This window comes from Dipodomys merriami, unplaced genomic scaffold (assembly GCF_024711535.1).
Source record: "Dipodomys merriami isolate MVZ:Mamm:240054 unplaced genomic scaffold, mDipMer1.0.p SCAF_33, whole genome shotgun sequence".
In the NCBI taxonomy this organism is placed as follows: domain Eukaryota; kingdom Metazoa; phylum Chordata; class Mammalia; order Rodentia; family Heteromyidae; genus Dipodomys; species Dipodomys merriami.
The window spans coordinates 2164446-2185952 of NW_027204826.1; the positions used below are offsets into that span (position 1 = coordinate 2164446).

The 21507-nt window shown below is 42.8% G+C and overlaps 1 protein-coding gene across 2 annotated transcripts in view; it reads right to left on the bottom strand.

The window, feature by feature from the left end:
- The window catches only part of Scaper (S-phase cyclin A associated protein in the ER), a 213885-nt gene that overhangs the window by 191088 nt on the left and 1290 nt on the right, over window positions 1-21507 (bottom strand). For both annotated transcript variants that reach the window (XM_070042817.1, XM_070042816.1), the window contains exons 2-5: window positions 15533-15595; window positions 10923-11040; window positions 5369-5439; window positions 2843-3037 (exon numbers count right to left, since the gene is read on the bottom strand). In XM_070042817.1, coding sequence (XP_069898918.1) covers window positions 2843-3037; window positions 5369-5439; window positions 10923-11040; window positions 15533-15538 — 390 coding nt within the window. In that variant the 5' untranslated portion in view covers window positions 15539-15595. The remainder of the gene's footprint in view (window positions 1-2842; window positions 3038-5368; window positions 5440-10922; window positions 11041-15532; window positions 15596-21507) is intronic.

Sequence of the window (21507 nt, forward strand, 5' to 3'; positions counted from 1 at the left end):
AATGGTACCACCATTACTTATTACAAAAATTATATTCTGAGCCAGACACCGGTGGCTCATCTCTGCAATCCAAGCTACTCAGAAGGCTGAGATTTGTAAGATCAATGTTCAAGGGCAGTCTGGGGAGAAAAGCTCATCTAGACTCCATCTCCAAAATAACCAGCAGAAAGCCACGCTGGAGGGCATGGCTCACATGGTAGAATGTCAGCCTAGCAGCAAAACCCTGAGTTCAAAACATCTAGAAATGCTGAAAACAATTTTTTAAGTTATATTCAACATTAAAATACTTCTGAACGGGGCTGGGAAGGTGGCTCAGTGGCAGAGCACTTGCCTTGCATGCCTGAGGCCCTGGGTTCGATTCCCCAGCACCACATAAGCAAAAAGAAAAAAGCCGGAAGTGGCGCTATGGCTCAAGTGGTAAAGTGCTAGCCTTGAGCTGAAGAGCTGAGGGACAGCGCCCAGGCCCAGAGTTCAGGCCCCATGACTGGACCCAAAAAAATAAATAAATAAAATAAAATAAAATACTTCTGAACAAAGAAGTATTGTTTTTTTAATTTTTTCCTTTCAATGATGATCCTTGGTGCCAAATCACTGGTAATAAAAGTCTTACACAATCAGGAAAAGGACAAATTAAAAACCTGACTTAGCTTCCTTCTCTCAATTCAAATGGTCTAATTCAATTCATTCAACTTTAAACCACGAACATTAGGGCACAGATAGACTTAATTTGGAATAATTTATTTTAGAAATTTTCAACTGATTTCCCTTCTTGCTTTAAAGAAAAAACAAAACAAAACAAAACTCCTCTTCGGAGTCTCTAAGCAGCTATGCTTCTGATACTAATTGGCACAGAGAAAGTACATTGGGTGGTTTGAACAGCTTATTTCAAGGAATGTTTATGATCAGCGCAGTAGCAGGCAGCTGTAATCTGAGCCGTGTTTGAGGAACAGGGGAATACAAACAAGACAAGCAGCTGGGGGAACCCGGCAGTCACTGATGCAAATCTTTCTTCTAAAGCGAGGAAGGCCATTTTGTCAAGCAGGATGGAACAGAACAAAAGTGCCTCTGAAAGGAATGGTACAGGCATTCAGATAACTACATATAGATGTACAGCTACAATTACCAATTCGTTTACCAATTGGCTGCAACGGATTCGATTAGTTTGTAATTAATTCTAGTTACTGGCACAGAGAGCAGGATGCTTGGCGCCATCCCTTTGTCCCGCCGATACCCAATACGAGTGCACGGACCCTAGAGCCCAACACGTCAATACGGCCCTGCCACTCAGCTCAGCGTAGGGCACAGCACTGTGCCTGTGCTGATGGAGGGGTGGAGATGTGCGCCCTGTGATAAGTCAAAGACAAAGGGGAAATTCATGCAAAAAAAAGGAAAGAAAATTGTACAAATTACTACTGTGTGCATGCGTGTGCCAGTACTTGAACTCTGGGCCTGGGCACTGTCCCTTGGCTGTTTCACTCAAGGCTTTCACTCTACCACTTAAGTCATAGCTCCACTTTCAATTTTTTGGTGGTTAATTGCAGCTAAAGAGTCTCATGGACTTTCCTGCCTAAACTGGCTTGAAACTTTGAGCCTCGGATCTCATCCCCCTGAGATTAGAGGCATGAGCCACTACTCCCAGCTCAAAACAACTTTCTACCAAAGCTTTCACAAAACAGGAAAGGACATAATTAAATGAGAGCAAAGAAAAAAAAAGCAGTCTTCAAATCCAAAAAAAGGCATGTCAATTTTAGTGTAAGGATCAAAGAAGCAGGGTGCCAGTGGCTTACAACTATAATTCTATCTACTTAGGAGGCTGAGAGCTGAGGATCAGAGTTCAAAGCTAGCCCAAGCAGGAAAGTCCCCATGAGAATCATATCTCCAATTAACCACCAAAAAAACCAGAAGTGGCATTGTGGCTCAAAGTGATAGAGCTCTAGCCTTAATTTCAAGAGATCAGGGACAACAGCCAGGCCCTGAGATTAAGCCCCATGACCCACAAAAAAAAAAAAAAAAAAGGGGGGGGGGACCAAAGGAATCATTTTATATTAACAATGATAAAATAAAAAGCATATAGGAGGGGCTGGGAAGGTGGCTCAGTGGTAGAGCGCTTGCCTTGCATGCCTGAGGCCCTGGGTTCAATTCCTCAGCACCACATAAGCAAAAATAAAAAAAGCCAGAAGTGGCGCTGCGGCTCAAGTGGTAGAGCGCTAGCCTTGAGCTGAAGAGCTGAGAGACAGCGCCCAGGCCCAGAGTTCAGACCCCACCACTGGACTCAAAAAAAAAAAAAAAAAGCATATAGGAGCTGGGCACTGGTGGCTCACAGCTGTAAATCCTAGCTAGTCAGGAGGCTGAGATCTGAGGATCGTGGTTCAAAGCTAGTCTGGGCAAAAAAGTTCCCATGAAACTCTTATCTCCAATTAACCACTCAAAAACTGCAAGTGGCAGGCTGGGAAGGTGGCTCAGTGGTAGAGCGCTTGCCTTGCATGCATGAGGCCCTGGGTTCAATTCCTCAGCACCACATAAGCAAAAAGAAAAAAGCCGGAAGCGACGCTATGGCTCAAGTGGTAGAGCGCTAGCCTTGAGCTGAAGAGCTGAGGGACAGCGCCCAGGCTCAGAGTTCAGACCCCACGACCGGACCCCAAAAAAAAAAAAACAAAAAAAACTGCAAGTAGCATTATGGCTCAAGTAGTAGAGAGCTAGTCTTGAGCACAATGAGGCTCAAGATAGTGCATAGGCCCTGAGTTCAAGCCCCACAACCGAAAGTAAAACAAGTGAGAGAAATGATCAAGCAAAGCCCACGCACCTAACTTGAAGTGGATTACAGGTCCAGAGCAGCCCTTACCTTGCATTCCACCACACTCTGATCTGATTCACAAGTCACATAGATTTCATCTACAGCCCGCCGAAGATTGTCAAAAAGGAATGCCCAGTAGCGAGCTCGCAGATCAATTTTCCGAGGATGCCTGGCCTTGGTAGGACTTTTGTCAAAGTGTTTCTCTCCAGTTGTGGATGTTATTTTACAGTCTCCTGCAGTATTCTGGTGAGATAAAACATGGAAGAAGAAGAAGAAAACAGATCAAATGATGAAAGGGGTAACATTGATCAAGATTCTTTGTATTTACATTCTACTTCACTGAATGGCAACTCCTTTGTACAATTACTTAAAAAATAAAAATAAAAAATAAATTTTAAAAAAGTTTAAAAGATTTAAAGAAGCCAGATACCAGTGAGTCACATCTGTAATTCTAGCTATTTAGGAAGCTAAGATCTGAGAATTGTGGTTCAAAGCCAGCCTGGGCAGGAAACCGAGTGAGACTCTTATCTCTAATAAACTACTCAGAAGTAAGAGGTATGGCTCAAGTGGTACAGCACTAGTCAGAGACAGCATGCAGGCCAATTTCTTTTTTTTTTGGTCCGGTCATGGGGCCTGAACTCTGGGCCTGGGCACTGTCCCTCAGCTCTTCAGCTCAAGGCTAGCACTCTGCCACTTGAGCCACAGCGCCACTTCCGGCTTTTTTCTTTTTGCTTATGTAGTGCTAAGGAATTGAACCCAGGGCCTCAGGCATGCAAGGCAAGAGCTCTATCACTGAGCCACATTCCCAGCCCCAGGCAGGCCAATTTCAAGCCCCAGGACTAGGGGGAAAAAAAGATCAAAAGAAAAGCTTCCAGAGATTAGATTTGTTCTTGTACCAATCACATTTTTCAACATAAATACTTAAAAGATTTTTTTTCAGCTTACATCTTTATCAAAACAAATTCTTGCCTTAAACCCCAATGTAAAGGCATCATTAAATATATGTACATATATATATACACACACACACACACACACACACACACATATATATATATATATATATATATATATATATATAACAAAGGAGAGAATATCACAAAAGGACTCAAAAATACGAAATGTATAGCAGAAGGGGCTAAAGTATATACTCTAAGATAAACTGACATCGACAGCCTGGCTCACTGATGAACATGCTACAATACTGTTTGTTTCTTTTGTGTATGCTGGTGCTGGAACTTGCATCTGGGCAATGGCCCTGAGCTTTTTTGCTCAAGGCTGGTGCTCTACCACTTGAGCCACAACTCTACTTGTGGGCTTTTTGGTGGTTAATTGAAAATAAAAGAGCCACATGGACTTTCCTGCCCAGACTAGCTTCAAACCACAATCCTCAGATCAGAGCCTGGGCACTATCCCTGAGCTTCTTTTGCTCAAGGCTAGCACTCTACCACTTGAGTCACAGCCCCACTTCCAGCCTTTTCTGTTTATGTAGTACTGAGGAATTGAACCCAGAGCTTCATGCATGTTAGGCAAGCACTCTAACACTAAACCACATTCCTAGTCTATAACTTTGCTCTTAAAAGAGGACAGTAATATGTCTACACAAAAGGTAATTAGAAAAATTAAAAAATTTATAAAATATATAAACCTAGGCAGTGATTACAACATACAAATTTGTTAAATTTAAAAACTATGCATTGTCATGTTACAATGGCCCACACCTGTAATCCTAGCTACTCAGGAGGCTGAGATCTGAGGATCACAGTTCAAAGCCAGCCCAGCTAGGAAAGGCCATGAGACTCAACTCCAATTAATCACCAAAAGTCACAAGTGAAGCTGTGGCTCAAAGCGCTAAAACACTAGTCTTGAGCAGTAAAGCTCAGGAGCAGTGGCAAGCCCTGAGATCAAGTCCCAGGACCAGCACCAAATAAATAAATAAATATATAAATATATATAAAAAACACATATATTATGTATTTACATAGATAAAGATACACAATTCCCAAATCATGAAATATGTGTGCTTTTTGTCGTTGTTGTTGGTACTGGGGCTTGAACTCAAGGTCTTCACGTTTGATAAGCAAGTTCTCTACCACTTAAGCCACACCCCCAGACCATTTTCTTACATTGGTTACTTTCAAGATAGGGTCTCAATTTATGCTGAGTGACTGAGAGACTTTATTCACAGGCTGGCCTTGAACCATAATCCTACCACCTCTGCCTCCCAAATTACTGGGATTATAGATTTTAGCTACCATGCCTGAGTCTAAAATAGCATTTTTATCATTTATAATAAACTCAGGAGTTAAAATTAAGAACAAGTGAAAAGGACTGGGAAGGTGGCTCAGTGGTAGAGCGCTTGCCTTGCATGCGTGAGGCCGTGGGTTCAATTCCTCAACACCACATAAGCAAAAAAAAAGCTGGAAGTGGTGCCATGGCTCCAGTGATAGAACGCTAGCCTTGAGCTGAAGAGCTGAGGGACAGCGTCCAGGCCCAGAGTTCAGGCCCTACAAGCGACAAAAACAAAACAAACAAACAAAAAAAAGAACAAGTGAAAAGCAGTATAAGCTGTACCTGTTTAGTTGTTTTATGAGCACCTTGAATGGTCCGCTTAGATTTTGCGCCTGTTTGACATTTAGGTTTTCCTTTGAGGCAAAAGGAAAAAATAGAAAATAGAAAATTAAGCTTTAGTACTTAGATGATATAATTCCAAATTATACAAATCATTCAGACATCCTAGCATGGAATTTTCAGCCATCTGGAAATTCCAGAACAATATATAATCTAGTTATGGTCATGTGAACTATTGATAAAGGAAAAAAAGGGGGGCTAGGAATCTGGCTTGCCTAGCATTCATGAATCCCTAGGTTCAATACCACATAAACAATACCACATAAACAAAAAAAAGCTGGAAGTGGCACTGTAGCTCAAGTGGTAAAGTGCTAGCCTTGAGCAAAAACACTCAACGACAGTGTCCAGGCCCTGAGTTCAAGCGCCAGGACTGGCCAAAATAAATCAATAAATAAATAACTTCCCACATCTCCAGAGACTGCTTCTACTGAATGGCTTAGAACAAGAATGGGTCAATTTACCAAATAGGCCAGATTAAAAACACAGTCAAGTGGATTACTTCTCAATTTACAAAAAGGTCTGGAAAATACTTCCTGAAATTTTGAATTTTATTTCAGCAATAAAATTAAGACTTTTTTTTTTTTTTTTTTGCCAATGCTGGGGCTTGAATTTAGGGCCTGGGGACTATCCCTGAGCTGCTTTTGTTCAAGGCTAGCAATCTACCACTTGAACTTCAGCACTATTTCTGGCTTTTTCTGTGTATGTGGTTATAAAGAATCGAACCCAGGGCTTCATGTATGCTAGGCAAGCACACTACCAACCAGTCAGCCATATTCCCAGCCCCTTCAGACTGTATCTTAAAACCCAATATTTAAAACACTCTTAACATTATTTCTTTTTGAACCAATGAAAGAATAGTTAAGTGCTGTCTATTCTCAAACATTTACCTGTATGCTTATTAAAAATACTTTCACTTATAAAAACAACAACAACAACAAAACCAATATTTAAGCCAGGTGTCAATGGCTCATGTCTGTAATCTTAGCTACTCAGAACAGGAGGATAGTGGCTCAAGGTATCCAAGCAGAAAGTTCTCAAGACACCTTCTTAACTCATGGCGGGGAGTGGAGGTACAGTGCTGTGTACCTGACATTCTACCCTAAGTGGGAGGCTGAGATATGGAGGATCATGGTTCCAGGCCAGCCCCAGCTGAAAAGTCCATGAGACTCCATCTCAACAGAGGAAAGCTGCAACCATGGTACAGGCTTGTCATGCCAGCAACAGAAGAAGCCTAAAATAGGTGGATCACAATACAAGTACACACCTGGGCAGGTGCCAAAACCTATCTTAATTATAACCAGTAAAAAGCAAGGCTAAAGGTATGGCTCAGCAGTAGAGTGCCTGCCTACCAAATGTGCGACCCTGTGTTCAAATTCTACTACCATATACACACAAATTTAATTTAGGCTAGTGGCTCTGATTTTTTTTTTTAATAGTTTCTTTTGGACATGGAAGGTCTTGGCCAGGCCCTTGATGGCTCACACCTGTAATCCTAGCTACTCAGAGACTGAAATCTGAGGATCACAGTCCCAAGAGTTCAAACCCAAGGACTGGGGAGAAAAAAAATATGAGACAGATGTCTCTGGAAGAAAAAATTCAAACCTTCCTTCACCCCCCGCCCCACCTCTCTCTCTGTACTGGTTCTAGGGTTTGAACTCAGGGCCTGGGCACTGTCCCTAAGCTTTTGTGCTCAAGGCTGGTACTCTACCACTTCCAGTTTTCTGGTGACTAATTGGAGATAAGAGTCTCTTGGCCTTTCCTGCTCAAGCTTGACTTTGAACCACAATCCTCCGATCTCAGCCTCTTGAATAGCTAGGATGATAGGCGTGAGCCACCGGTGCCCGGCTCTTTCTCTCATTTTTTACACAAAAGACACTACTGTTTTGTAATGACTCTATCCTTGACCTCAATTCAAGACAGGAATGAAATTCTATAATGTGTAACAGAGTAACTGTGGAAAGCAATCTGGGAGCCAGGTCCTGGAAGCTATATGGAAAATGAGTGATAACACACAGGTAGTACTTACTAACAACCTGCCCAACACAGGTGGGGCTCCCTTGCTATTCTGCCAGGAATGGAGAGAAATCTACCCTACACAGCCCTCTGCTGGTTATCAAGTTCAACCACCCTCTAGCTCAACCAATAAACATCTATACATGGTGGCCCTTACCTGTCCAGCTACATAGGAAGCATAAACAGGAGGACCACAGCCCAGGCTGGACTTGGCAGAAGCAAGACTCGATTTGAAAACAACAAAATCCAAAAGGGATGATGATACAGGTCAAGTGGTAGAGCACCTACCTGCCTAGCAAGCACAGGGCCCTGAATTCAAATTCCCTCCAGTACAAACAAAAACAGAGTAAATTTTTTAAAAATAGTAAAACAAGAGTAAATTTTTTTTGTGGCAATGCTGAAGACTGAACTCTAGGTTTCTACCACCTCCCCATCCCAAGCAAACTGTCACTGAACCGAACCTTCTTATGTGAGGAGAATGAGAATGAGATGAGGAAGGGTTCAAAGAACAGGATAAAAGTGTCAAAAGGAAATAGACGCTCAGAGTCTCCCATCAGGCAGCTCTAGAACAATCTGAACACCAAAATAAGTAAACTAGTAGATTCTAAACTACTGAGTACAACATGAAGTCATGTGCATGCAAATTTAAATTCATCAATACATATAGACAGAAAAGGGGCAGGCAGAGCTCTTTCTTACCTTAGAAGGCTAGCTTATTATAAAAAGCAATGGATGAAGCTAGTCAATCACTAGTTCCCAATCACCAAAGTTCTAACTACCTAGTAAGCACCAAAAGGAGCTAGAAGTACTGAGCTGAAGAGAAACAAGGTATTTATACTCTCAAGCTGTGTGTGTATGTGCGTGTGTGCCTGCCTGCCTATACTGAGGGTTGAACTCAGAACCAAGGCACTGATCTCTCTGCTTTTTCGATCAAGGAGGGAGCTCTACCTCTTGAGCCACAGTTCCATTTCTGGCTTTTTGGTGGCTAGTGGGAGATAAGAGTCTCCAGTACTTTCCTGCCTAGGCTAGCTTCCAGCCAGATCTCCTGAGTAGCTAGGATTATAGGTGTGATCCACGAGTACCCAGCTCAAACTTTCCTGTGGAAAATTACTAACAACAAAGGAAAATGGCAATTCCTTTGGACAACTTAAAGATTATATATACACACATATATATGTATTATTTATTTTTGTCAGTCGTAGGGCTTGAACTCTGGGCCTGGGCGCTGTCCCTCAGCTCTTCAGCTCAAGACAAGCACTCTACTGCTTGAACCACAGAGCCACTTCCAGTTTTCTAGTGGTTTATTGGAGATAAGAGTCTCATGGACTGTCCTACCCGGGCTGGCTTTGAACTGCAATCCTAAGGAAAGTCCCTGAGACTCTTATCTCCAATTAACCACCAGAAAACCGGAAGTGGCACTGTGGCTCCAGTGGTAGAGCACTTGCCTTGAGCTGAAAAGTGCCGGAACAGCACCCAGGCCCAGAGTTCAAGCCCCACGACCGACAAAAAAAAAATAAAAATTAACAAAGGAAAAATGGAGAAAACTGGCAGACACTTCCTCCTCCACTAACTCAAGTTCATGCCAATAGTACTGATATTGCCAGCCTCTCACGATGGACTGAGGAAGACTTTGTCTTTCTGTCATGAAACTCTACTTATAAAAGGACCAGACAGAGGCTGCTGTGGGAAAGACAGCACAGTCATCCCTTCAGTCCTCTAAGCAGTCCACATAGCATCTCAAAACCAGGTCTCCCTTGGCATTCCAACCTCCATTCCCAGAAAGAGCAGTCTTACCCCACCTCGAACTGCTAAAGGAGAAGACTAAAGGATGTTATTCCTAGTTCGCAGAATAATGAGAACTAGCACGGCTCTGATGGTTCACACCTGTGATTAGCTACTCAAGAGGCTGAGATCTGAGGATCCCAGCTCGAAACCAGTCAGGAAAGTCCATGAGACTCTTACCTCCAATAACCACCAAAAGGCTGGAAGTGAAACTATGGCAGAGTGCTAGCCTTGAACAAAAAAGCTCAGGGATACACCTAGGCTCTGAGTTCAAGCCCCAGGACTGGCACTGAGAGGAGAGGGGGAAGGAGAGAGAGGGAGAAAAGGAGAGAGGAAAAAGGAGAGAGGGGGAGAGAGGCAAAGAGGAGGAAAGTGGGAGAGAGAGGGGTAGAGAAGAAAGAGAACTAAAGAAATCTCTTGTTTTGCCAATCATTACATTGTACCAAATCATGATAATTTTAGTATATATGTTTAAAACCCCATATTTATTTTAACTGGTACATAGCGATTGTACATATGGATGGAATACAGTGTAATCATTTGTATACATGTATACAAGTGTACATACAATGTGTAATGATCAAATCAGAGTGATGAACATTACCATCGCCTTACACTTTTATTTATCATCCTAACATTATTTAGGTTAGGAACCTTCAAACTTCTCTCTTCCAGCTTTTCAGCAGATTTTTTTTCCCTATTTTGAGAATCAAACCTGAACTTCACACTTGGCTAGGCAAACACTCTACCAATAAGCTATATCCTCTCATTTATAAAACATGAAAAATTAATATAAATTATGTAAGAATTTTATAATTTTTAAAATCTTAGTGTCTCATAACTTACATAGTCTGCCAGCCAAAATAACAAACCCAATTTCATTCTTACATGAAACAGCAAAGTAACAATAACACATTTTAAACCATTTGTGTATAAAGTCAGTAAAAATTTTGGGGGGATTTTTTTGGCTAGTGTTTGGGCTTGACCTCAGGGCCTGGGTGCTATCCCTGAACTCTTCTGCTCAAGGCTAGCACTCTACCACTTTGAGCTACAACACCACGTTCAGGTTTTTTTGTTTTTTTTTGTTTTTTGGGTCCGGTCGTGGGGCCTGAACTCTGGGCCTGGGCGCTGTCCCTCAGCTCTTCAGCTCAAGGCTAGCGCTCTACCACTTGAGCCACAGCGCTACTTCCGGCTTTTTTCTTTTTGCTTATGTGGTGCTGAGAAATTGAACCCAGGGCCTCAGGCATGCAAGGCAAGCGCTCTACCACTGAGCCACCTTCCCAGCCCCAACCACGTTCAGTTTTTGAGTGGTTAACTGGAGGTAAGAGTTTCACAGGGACTTTCTCACCAGACTGGCTTTGAACCGTGATCCTCAGATCTCAGCCTCCTGAGTAGCTAGGATTACAGGCATGAGCCACTGGCTCCTGGCTCATATACAAAATTTTATCCTTTACATAGTTGCCAAAGAATTCTAATTTTGAGTGCTCAGTTTGCCGTTTATTTACTCATTAAAACTAAGTATATCCTTCTAATTTTTTTCTTTTGTTAAGTTAGGGCCTTACATTATGTTACCCAGGCTAGCCTTGAATTTCTAGCAATGCACCTGCCTCACCCTCCCAAGTAGCTGGGACTACAGGAATGTGCCATCATGCTTGGCTATGGTTCTAATTTGCAAGAAGATGGGACTAAACTTAATACGTACCATCATCATCTTTGCTTTCTAGGGGAACGCTCCAGGCTATTAGGTTTCTTGCTGTACGACCCTCCTCTGCAACTATTCTTCTTACTTTATCATGACTATTGGAGCGCTGGAACGAAGCCTATGTATACAAAAGAGAATATTTATTATTAGGCATTAGTCAACATACAGAATATATTTGACAAATTTGTAATTTCCCACATTTACTCAGAGAGCAAACACTTAAATGTAGTTTGGGCTTCGAAAAAATGGTTAAACCACAAAAACAACTAGGCCACAAGCCTTAGGAATACAAAGACTAACTTTACGACACTTAGACATAATGCAAAGTTTAAAAGGTGTCCAAAGGGGCAGAGTCTGCCCCTGGCTCTAATCACTGCTAAGATATCAATTCCTAGAAAAGGCTAGTGATAACTTCAACATGATAGTTTTTTTTAAACATTTTAATCTAAGTATCAGGGTTTGAAATGAGACTATATTGTTATTGTTTCTATCCAAAGTCAGAGTGCGCCATCTAGTGTTCCAGGGAAGGTTTACATAGACATGTAAATACTACACCCTTCCATTAAGCAATAAGCGGCCATCCTGGGGAAGGTGTCCAGGTTCAAACCTGAAGTAAACACTCAAAGAAAGCAAGTAATCAAGACTAACTTTTCTGTCTTTTTTTTTTTTCCATCCATTGTGAGGGTTGAACTCTGGGCCTGGGCCCTGTCCCTTGGCTCTTGAGCTCAAGGTGAGCACTCTACCACATGAGCCATAGCACCACTTCCGGTTTTCTGGTGGTTTATTGGAGATAAAGAGTCTCATGGACTTTCCTGCCTGGGCTGGCTTTGAACCGTGATCTTCAGATCTCAGCCTCCTGAGTGGCTAGGATTACAAGTATGAGCTACCAGGGCCTGGAGAACTTTTCTGTCTTAAGGGAAAAAAAAAATCTAAATAATTTTTATCCTAACCACTTTTCTCATCTTGATCTGGTGGCAAGCACTTTTGACTACATTTTTATGTTTGTGTCGCCTCAAAACTTTCTACTTCATGTGGGGTGCTGGTAGCTCACACCTGTAATCCTAGCTACTCAGGAGGCTAAGATTTGAGGATTGTAGTTCAAAGCCAACCTGGAGAAGACAAATCCAAGTGACTCTTTATTTCCAATTTAACACCAAAATGCCAGAAATGGAGGCATGGCTCAAGTAGTAGAGAGCCATCCTTAAGTGAAAGAATCTGAAGGACAGCACCCAAGCCAAGTTCAAGCTCCAATACAGATACAAAAACATAAACTACCACACATTCTAGGCACAAAAAAACAAGACTGTGGCCCAAGAGGCCATGCGGCCTGAGGGAAGGAAGTGGGATCACTTCAGCTGGGACGTTTCAAGGCCTTACATAAAAATTTTAAAAAAAGAAAACAATAAAAATTAGTAGTCAGGGCTGGGAAGTTGGCTCAGTGGTAGAGCGCTTGCCTTGCGTGCATGAGGCCCTGGATTCGATTCCTCAGCACCACATAAGCAGAAAAGGCCGGAAGGGACACTGTGGCTCAAGTGGTAGAGCACTAGCCTTGAGCTGAAGAGCTGAGGGACAGCGCCCAGGCCCAGAGTTCAGGCCCACAACCGGCAAAAAAAAAAAAAAAAAAAAAAAAAAAGAATTACTAGTCATACTAGAAAATTAGTCAAATGACTGAAAACCAGGAAAAATTAAAGAAACTTTTAGAACTGTACCCAGAAATTATTGAAAAAAGGAGTTATCAAAGATTTTAAATTGTAATTAAAATGACCTAAAAGATACAAAGGCTGAAATATTCCACAGAGGACTAAAATCCTAAAAGAAATCAAATAGAAGTTGTAAATGGAGCAAGGCGCTGGTGGCTCATGCCTGCAATCCTAACTACTCATGAGACTGAGATCTGAGGATCAAAGCTCAAAGCTTACCCAGGCAGTGATAGTGAGATTCTTATCTCCAATGAACCACCAGAAAACTGGAAGTGGCACTCTGGCTCAAAGTGGTAGAGTGCTAGCCTTCAATAGAAAAGCTCAGGGATAATGCCCAGGCCCTAAGTCCAAGCCCCACAACCAACAAACCAACAGAAAAAAAAAAAAAAAAAAAAGTTATGAAAGTAGCCAGGCTTATGCCTGTAATCCTAGCTACTCAAGAGGCTGAAATCTTCTCAATATAAAGCCAGTCTGGGAAGACAAATCTGTGAGACTGTTTTTGTTTTTTGTTGGTCGTGGGGCTTGAACTCTGGGCTTGGGCGCTGTCCCTCAGCTCTTCAGCTCAAGGCGAGTGCTCTACTGCTTGAGCCACAGCACCACTTCTGGTTTTCTAGTGGTTAATTGGAGATAAGAGTCTCACGGACTTTTCTGCCCCAGCTGTCTTTGAACCGTGATCCTCAGATCTCAGCCTCCTCAGTAGCTAGGATTACAGGTGTGAGCCACGGGTGCCGGACCGTGAGACTCTTACTTCAATTAACCAGCCAGAAGTAGAGGTGTGGCTCAAATAGTAGAACAAGAGCCATTAGCAATACAGTCAAGTGCTAGGCCCTGAGTTCAAGCCCCAGTACTGGTACATAATAGTATTTATGAACATTAGATTTCCAGATTTTCATAGCTCAATTGTAGTCACAGAAGGGGATGAAAAGCTGAAGTTTTCAGGGATTGCACGGTATGTTGCCTTCACATACTCTCCAATAATTCAGAGACAAAATAGTTTATTACCAGAGATCCTCACTGGAGAAAATTCTCAGAACATAGAACATGACATCAAATAACAAAGAAAAATCAGAACCTTAGAGCTGAAGGAAGTGGGAAGTGTGGGATAAGAAAGAACACATAGTTCATTTTCAAGATAGTGGCTCATGAATATCACTGCTGCATTTGTTCACCCTTTGTCCCATTACCCTCCCAAAGACAGATAAACAAGACAAAGGAGAAAAAAAGCAAAAAAGATACAAAGGCAAAAAAAAAAAAAAAAAAAAAAGGCTGGGTGCCAGAGGCTTATGCCTGTAATCCTAGCTACTCAAGAGGCTAAGAAGATCTGAGGATCATAGTTCAAAGCCAGCCCGAGCAGGAAAGTTTGAGACTCTTAGCTCCAATAAAACTACACAGAAAAGGCTCTGTGGCTCAGGTATTGAAGCACTAGCCTTGAGCACAAAGAGGCTCAGGGACACACCCAATCCCTGAGTTCAAGCAAAAACAAAACAAAAAAAAACTCCTTTTCATTTCCTGCAATTCACTTCAATAAATATTACTTTACATGATCAGATGCATATAGCTATTGCACTTTTGTTATCCTAAGAATATCCTCCTTTGGTCTCACTGTGTGAATGCCTAGAGACCTGTATAATTTTTCATGTCCCACTGTACTTTTTTTTTTTTTTTTACCATCCAGTGAGTTTGCCTGTAAATGTATAGGCACATTCTAAGTATAACAAATGAGGGAAACTATGTAACCTATGTTTCTTTAGATCAAGCTTACTTTGCTTAATGTAATTTTTTCCATACCTTTCCTTTTCTTTACAAACGGTACAATATCATTCTTTCTGAGGGATAAGTAGAATTCCACTGTGTATATAACTGGTGGGTGGAGACAGGAGGGAAAAGCTGAGTGAGGGAAGAAGTGACATTGTTCAAAAAGAAATGTTCTCTTGGGCTGGGAAGGTGGCTCAGTGGTAGAGCGCTTGCCTTGCATGCCTGACGGCCTGGGTTCCATTCCTCAGCACCACATAAGCAAAAAGAAAAAGGCTGGAAGTGGCTCTGTGGCTCAAGTGGTAGAGCGCTAGCCTTGAGCTGAAGAGCTGAGGGACAATGCTCAGGCCCAGAGTTCAGGCCCCACGACTGGACCCAAAAAAAAAAAAAAAAAGAAATGTTCTCTTTATCCGGTTTATGTAACTATACACCCCTCTGTAAATCATCTTTACACTAACAATAAAGAAATTTAAAAACAACCATCCACAGTTGTAGGTGCGCTGTTTTAATCCACCAGAGGGAGGTCATGGGGCTGGGAAGGTGGCTCAGTGGTAGAGCGCTTGCCTTGCATGCAGGAGTCCTGGGGTTCAATTCCTCAGCACCACATAAGCAAAAAGAAAAAAGCTGGAAGTGGCACTGTGGCTCAAGTGGTAGAGCGCTAGCCTTGAGCTGAAGAGCTGAGGGACAGTGCCCAGGTCCAGAGTTCAGGCCCCACGACTGGACCCCCCCCCAAAAAAAGAGGGAGGTCGTACAAGCAAATCACACCCATCAAAAATGTGAAAACACTCATCTAAGGAGTAAACTAATAGTGTCAACAGGAATTAGGAGAAGTTAGGCACTGGTGATTCATGCCTGTAATCAGGAGACTGCTGAAAATAGCAAGAACAGAGGGGAAAGAAAAAAATCAAGAGAGCCAGATACCAGGGGATCACACTTGTAATCCTAGCTACTCAGGAGGCTGAGATTTGAGGATCAAGTCTGAAGCCAGCCCCTGCAGGAAAATCTGTGAGACTCTATCTCATCACTGCACCAGCCTTGAGTGAAAAATCTAAGGGACAGTTCCCAGGTTCTGAGTTCAATCTCCAGTACTGATATGCAAAGTAAAAAGAAAAAAGAGCAACAGACACTGATGGCTAGTCTTTGGAACAGCTTACTTACCATCATCCTTCAACTCTCTTCTGTCTAGAAGATTATTTACCTCTTAACCCATGGGTACGCCTCCTACAATAAAATATATAGACCTTTAGTGAGAATATCACCATAAAGTCATATGCATCCATACAACGATAGAAAGCTCAATCTTAGCCGGGCGCTGGTGGCTCACGCCTGTACTCCTAGCTACTCAGGAGGCTGAGATCTGAGGATCACGGTTCAAAGCCAGCCCAGGCAGGAGAGACTGTGAGACTCCTATCTCCAATAAACCACCAGAAAACCGGAAGTGGCGCTGTGGCTCAAGTGGTAGAGTGCTCGCCTTGAGCTGAAGAGCTGAGGGACAGCGCCCAGGCCCAGACAGCGCCCAGGCCCAGAGTTCAAGCCCCACGACCGACAAAAAAAAAAAAAGAAAGCTCAATCTTTCTCCTTTCATTAAATGCAAGAAAGTAAAATAAACTCACACCTTTCTATTGCCGGTTAGGAAATTATACAGGAGCTTTAAATGCTCCACATTGAGCAGTACCTTAATACCCTCCAAAAAATGAAAATGTAAGAAACGATTAATTACATGTAACATAGGAGAACACAACCCTAAAGCACCAAGCTCCTTTTTATAGAACAGAAACAGACAATTCTCATTTAAAATTCTTTTTTTTTCTTTTTTTTTTTTTTTTAGTTGGTCGTGGGGCCTGAACTCTGGGCCTGGGCGTTGTCCCTCAGCTCTTCAGCTCAAGGCTAGCACTCTACCACTTGCGCCATAGCGCCACTTCCAGCCTTTTCTGCTTATGTGGTACTGAGGAATCGAACCCAGGGCCTCATGCTTGAGAGGCAAGCTCTCTACCACTAAGCCACCTTCCCAGCCCTCTCATTTAAAATTCTGTATAAATTAAGCATCAATGGCTCACACCTGTAATCCTACTCAGGAGGCTAAAATCTAAGGATGGCTATTTAAAGCCCGCCCAAGCAGCAAAGTTCATGAGATTCTGATCTCCAATTTTAAAAAACTGCCAGCCTGGAGCTGGTAGCTCATGCCTATAATCCTAGCTACTCAAGAGGCTGAGATATGAGGATCACAGTTCAAAGCCAGCCCAGGCAGGAAAGTCCATGAGACTCTTATCTCCAATGAATCACCAGATAACCAGAAGTGGCACTGTGGCTCAAGTGGTAGAGTGCTCGCCTTGAGCTGAAGAGCTTAGGGACAGTGTCCAAGCCCAGAGTTCAAGTCCTATGACCAACAACAACAAAAAAACTACCAAAATAATAATAATAAAAGAGCCAGAAGATGGTGGCTTATGCCTGTAATCCTCAGAAGACTAAGATCTAAGGATTGTGGTTAGAAGCCAACCTGGACAGAAAAGTCCATGAGACTCTTTATCTCCAATGAACCACCAGAAAACCAGAAGTGGAGTTGTGGCTCAAAGTGGTAGAGCGCTAGCCTTGAACAAAAGAGCTCAGGGACAACACACAAGCCCTGAGTTCAAGCGCCAGGACCAATATATGTATATATACATATGTATATATAATATGTACGTATATATTATGTATATATGTACATATTACACATATAATATATACGTATATATTATACATAAATATATTTTAAGGAAATGAGAAAAGGACCCACTGGATGGGTTCAGTGATTATGCAGAAAACAATTCCTTTTGGTCTTATCACAAATCAATCAGCGAAACGGGTACCTACTAGCTTTCCTAAGAAAGTAAGTTGAAGGCTAGATACCAAACCTTTTAAGGCAGACATAAAATTTTATGGACCATCTGATGAATACTCTAAGGAAAACAGAATGGAAATATACAAGAATCTATGAAAAGAGCATACGCTTGGAAGTCAGGCCCAAATGTACATCCCAAGATTGCCAATTACACAAGCTTTCCACAAGTTATGTCAAGTTTCAGCATGGGAGACAACAGCGACAATATTGGAGCAAAAATATCCACCTTGCTATTTTCAAAATCAAAGAAATGATTTGTGGTGCAGATCAGCACTCAACTATGGATAACTGTACAGCACAGGAGCAGTAGTAGGAATTTGCTATTTTCCTACTTTTCTAAAATATAATTGTACTGTAATTACAGTCTTAAAACAAAGTAAGGAATTGAATTTTAAAATACTTTGACTTTAGCCGGGTGCTGGTGGCTCACGCCTATAATCCAAGCTACTCAGGAAGCTGAGATCTAAGCATCGAGGTTCAAAGCCAGCCCAAGCAGGAAACTCTGTGAGACTCTTTTTTTTTTTGGGGGGGGGGGGTCCAGTCGTGGGGCCTGAACTGTGGGCCTGGGCACTGTCCCTCAGCTCTAGAGCTCAAGGCTAACGCTCTACCACATGAGCCACCGCACCACTTCCAGCTTTTTTCTTTTTGCTTATGTGGTGCTGAGGAATCGAACCCAGGGCTTCAGGCATGCAAGGCAAGCGCTCTACCACTGAGCCACCTTCCCAGCCCCTCTGTGAGACTCTTATCTCCAATAAACCAGCAGAAAACAGGAAATGGTGCTGTGGCTCAAGTGGTAGAGTGCTTGCCTTGAACTGAAGAGCTGAGAGACAGCGCCCAGGCCCAAAGTTCAAGGCTCATGACCGACCAAAAAAAAAAAAAAACAACTTTGACTTTTTTGGGTTTTTTGTTTTGTTTTGCCAGTCCTGGGGCTTAAACTCAAGGCCTGAGGCACTGTCACTAAGATTCTTTTGTTTAAGGCTAGCACTCTACCATTTGAGCCACAGTGCCTCTTCTGCCTTTTTTGGTCTATGTGATACTGAGGACTCGAACCCAGGGCTTCATGCATGCCAGGCAAGCACTCTACCTCTAAGCCACATTCCCAGCCCCTGTTTTTGTTTTTCGTTTTTTAATTATTTATTTATTTTTTTTTTTGGTCAGTTGTGGGGCTTGAACTCTGGGCCTAGGCCCTGTCTCTCAGCTCTTCAGTCTCAAGGCTAGTGCTCTACCACTTGAGCCACAATGCTATTTCTGGCTTACTGGAGATAAGAGTTCCATGGACTTTCCTGCTTGGGCTGGCTTTGAACTGTGATTCCCCAGATCTCAGCCTCCTGAGTAGCTAGGATTACAGGCATGAGCCACTGGCACCCGGCTCCTGTTTTTGTTTATTGAGACAGGTTCTCTCTATGTAGGCCAGGTTGGCCTCAAACTCTAAATGCTACTGCCTCTGTCCCTAGAGAGCATGGGCTACAGGTGAAGCTCCATATACTTTCAAATTACAGATAAAACTGTTTGGAATTTAAATTTTTCAACACACTGTCACAAATTCCAGTTACCAAGCCTTTCTCCCCCCCCCCCCCAAGGCAAAAGAATGATTCAAAACTAAATCATTATCCTTTTTTAAAAAAAAAAAAAAAAAAAAAAAGAAGCAAGAATGGAACTCCAACTCCATATGGGATGTTTTCACTCATTGGCTACTGCTCTACCAATGAGCCAGGTCTCCAATCCTCCCATTCTACCAGATCAGTGATTTACTCCAAATCTTTTTGTCACCAGGTCTTGAGTCTTATTCAATTTGGCACTTTACAGATTATCTCTAACTCTAAACTGAAATCAGACATGAAGCTGAGGCAGGAATGTAACTTCAAGGCTACATAGGCAAGACCTCTGGCTCAAAAATCAGAATCAGTTGACTCACACTTGTAATCCTCGCAACTCAGAAAGCTGATCATGAAGATTGTAGTTTGAAGACAGCCTGGGCAAAGCTTGTAAAACCCCATTATGATTAAAAAAACAAAAACCAAAAAACCCTTGGTGTGGTGGTGTGCTTTAGCAAGTACAAGAGGCCAGAGTTGGGCTGGAAAGGTGTGGTTCAGTGGTAGAGTGCTTGCCCTGCATGCCTGAGGCCGGGGTTCGATTCCTCAGCACCACATAAGCAGAAAAAAAAAAGCTGGAAGTGGCACTGTGGCTCAAGTGGTAGAGTGCTAGCCTTGAGCTGAAGAGATGAGGGACAGCACCCAGACCCAGAGTTCAGGCCCCACAACCGGACCCAAAAAAAAAAAAAAGGCCAGAGTTCACAGTTCAGAACCAAAATTCCAAAGAAAAAACAAACAAAAAACTATCAAGGGGCTGGGAAGGTGGCTTAGTGGTAGAGTGCTTGCCTAGCATGCATGAAGCCCTGGGTTCAATTCCTCAGTACCACATAAAGACAAAAGAAGTCGGAAATGGCGCTGAGGCTCAAGTGATAGAGTGCTAGCCTTGAGCAAAAGAAGCTCAGGGGCAGTGCCCAGGCCCTGAGATCAAACCCCAGGACTGGCCAAAAAAAACCACAAAAACCTATCATGTACTACTTTTTTTTTTTTTTTTTTTTGGCCAGTCCTAGGGCTAGATCTCTGGGCATGGGCACTCTTCCTGAGCTTCTTTTGCCCAAGGCAAGCACTCTACCACTTGAGCCACAGTAGCACTTCCAGCTACTTTGAGTAGTGTACTTGAGAGAAGAGTCTCACTGAGTTTCTTGCCCGGACCGGCTTCGAACTGCAATCCTTAGATCTCTTGAGTAGCTAAGGATTACAGGCCTGAGCCACTGGAATCTGGCACACACTGCTTCCTTTTAATAAAAATTCAAGATACGTGCTAGATTGATAAACTAGGGATGCACATTTCACAGTACTGTATTTAAATATAAGAAAAGATTTCTGAAGAGCAAACCACATACAGACATAAGTTAAAAGATCAATAGTTGCTCGGGGGCCCGTGGCTCAAGCCTATAATCCTAGCTACTCAGGAAGCTGAGAACTGAGGATCACAGTTTGAAGCCAGCCCAACAGAAAAGTCCACGAAACTCTGATCTCCAATTAACCACAAAAAGACAGAAGTGAAGCTGTGGCTCAAGTGGTAAAATACCAGCTTTGAGTGAAAAGGAGACAGCACCCAGGCCCTGAGTTCAAATCCCAGACCCAGCTCTAGAGTGTCGGGGGGAGAAGAACAAGAACATATTATCAAACTAAAATAGCATTACTGCTGGGTGCTGGTGGCTCACACGGCTCACACATGTGATTGCAGCTAATCAGGAAAATGAGATCTGAGGATCATGGTTCAAAGCCAGTCCAGGCAGAAAGGCCATGAAACACTTGTCTCCAATTAACCACTAAAAAGCCAGAAGTGGAGGTGTGGCTCAAGTGGTAGTCACTTACCAGCCTTGACCAAAAAAAACCAAGTGAGGGTTGAGGCTCTGAGCCCATCTCAGACTGATTGAGCGCACGCACACAACTATACACACACACAACTACACACGGAGAATTTTTTTAATGCAGCTCAAGAAAGTGAAGAAGGAAAGGACCAAGTATTTGTCAAAGGCTTCCTAGGGGCTGGAAGCTGTGCTACATGCTGTACAGACACCTCACTTATTACTATGAAAAAATTTGAGGTGGATATTATCCCTATTTTACAGATGGGCTTGGGACAGGACAAGTAGTACAAATGGGAATCTAACTCAAAACCTGCCACCTTCAAACCACCAGTCACATCACACCTTCTCCCACAAAGGTAATTTTCAAGTCACATTAAAAGTGATTCTGGCCAGATGCCTGTGACTCATGCCTGTAATCCTAGCTACTTGGTAGGCTGAGAAATCTAGAGATCAAGGATGGAAGACAAAAAAGCCCATGAAACTTGTATGTCCAATTAACCATTTAAAAAGCTGGAAGTGTAACCGGGTGCCAGTGGTTCACGCCTCTAATCCTAGCTATTCAGGAGGCTGAGATCTGAGGATAATGGTTCTAAACCAGCCAGGGCAAAAAAGTCCCTGTGAGACTCTTACCTCCAATTAACCACTCAAAAAATGGAAATGGAGCTGTGGCTCAAGTGGTAGAGAGCTACTTACTCTTGAGCACGAAGAGACTCAGGAACACTCAGGCCCTAAGGTGAAGTTCCCTGACAAGAAAAAAAAAAGCTCAAAGTGGAGCTGTGGTTCAAGGTAGAGCACTAATCTTGGGGGGGGGGGGCAGGGGTTAGAAAGCTCAGAGAAAACAAAAAA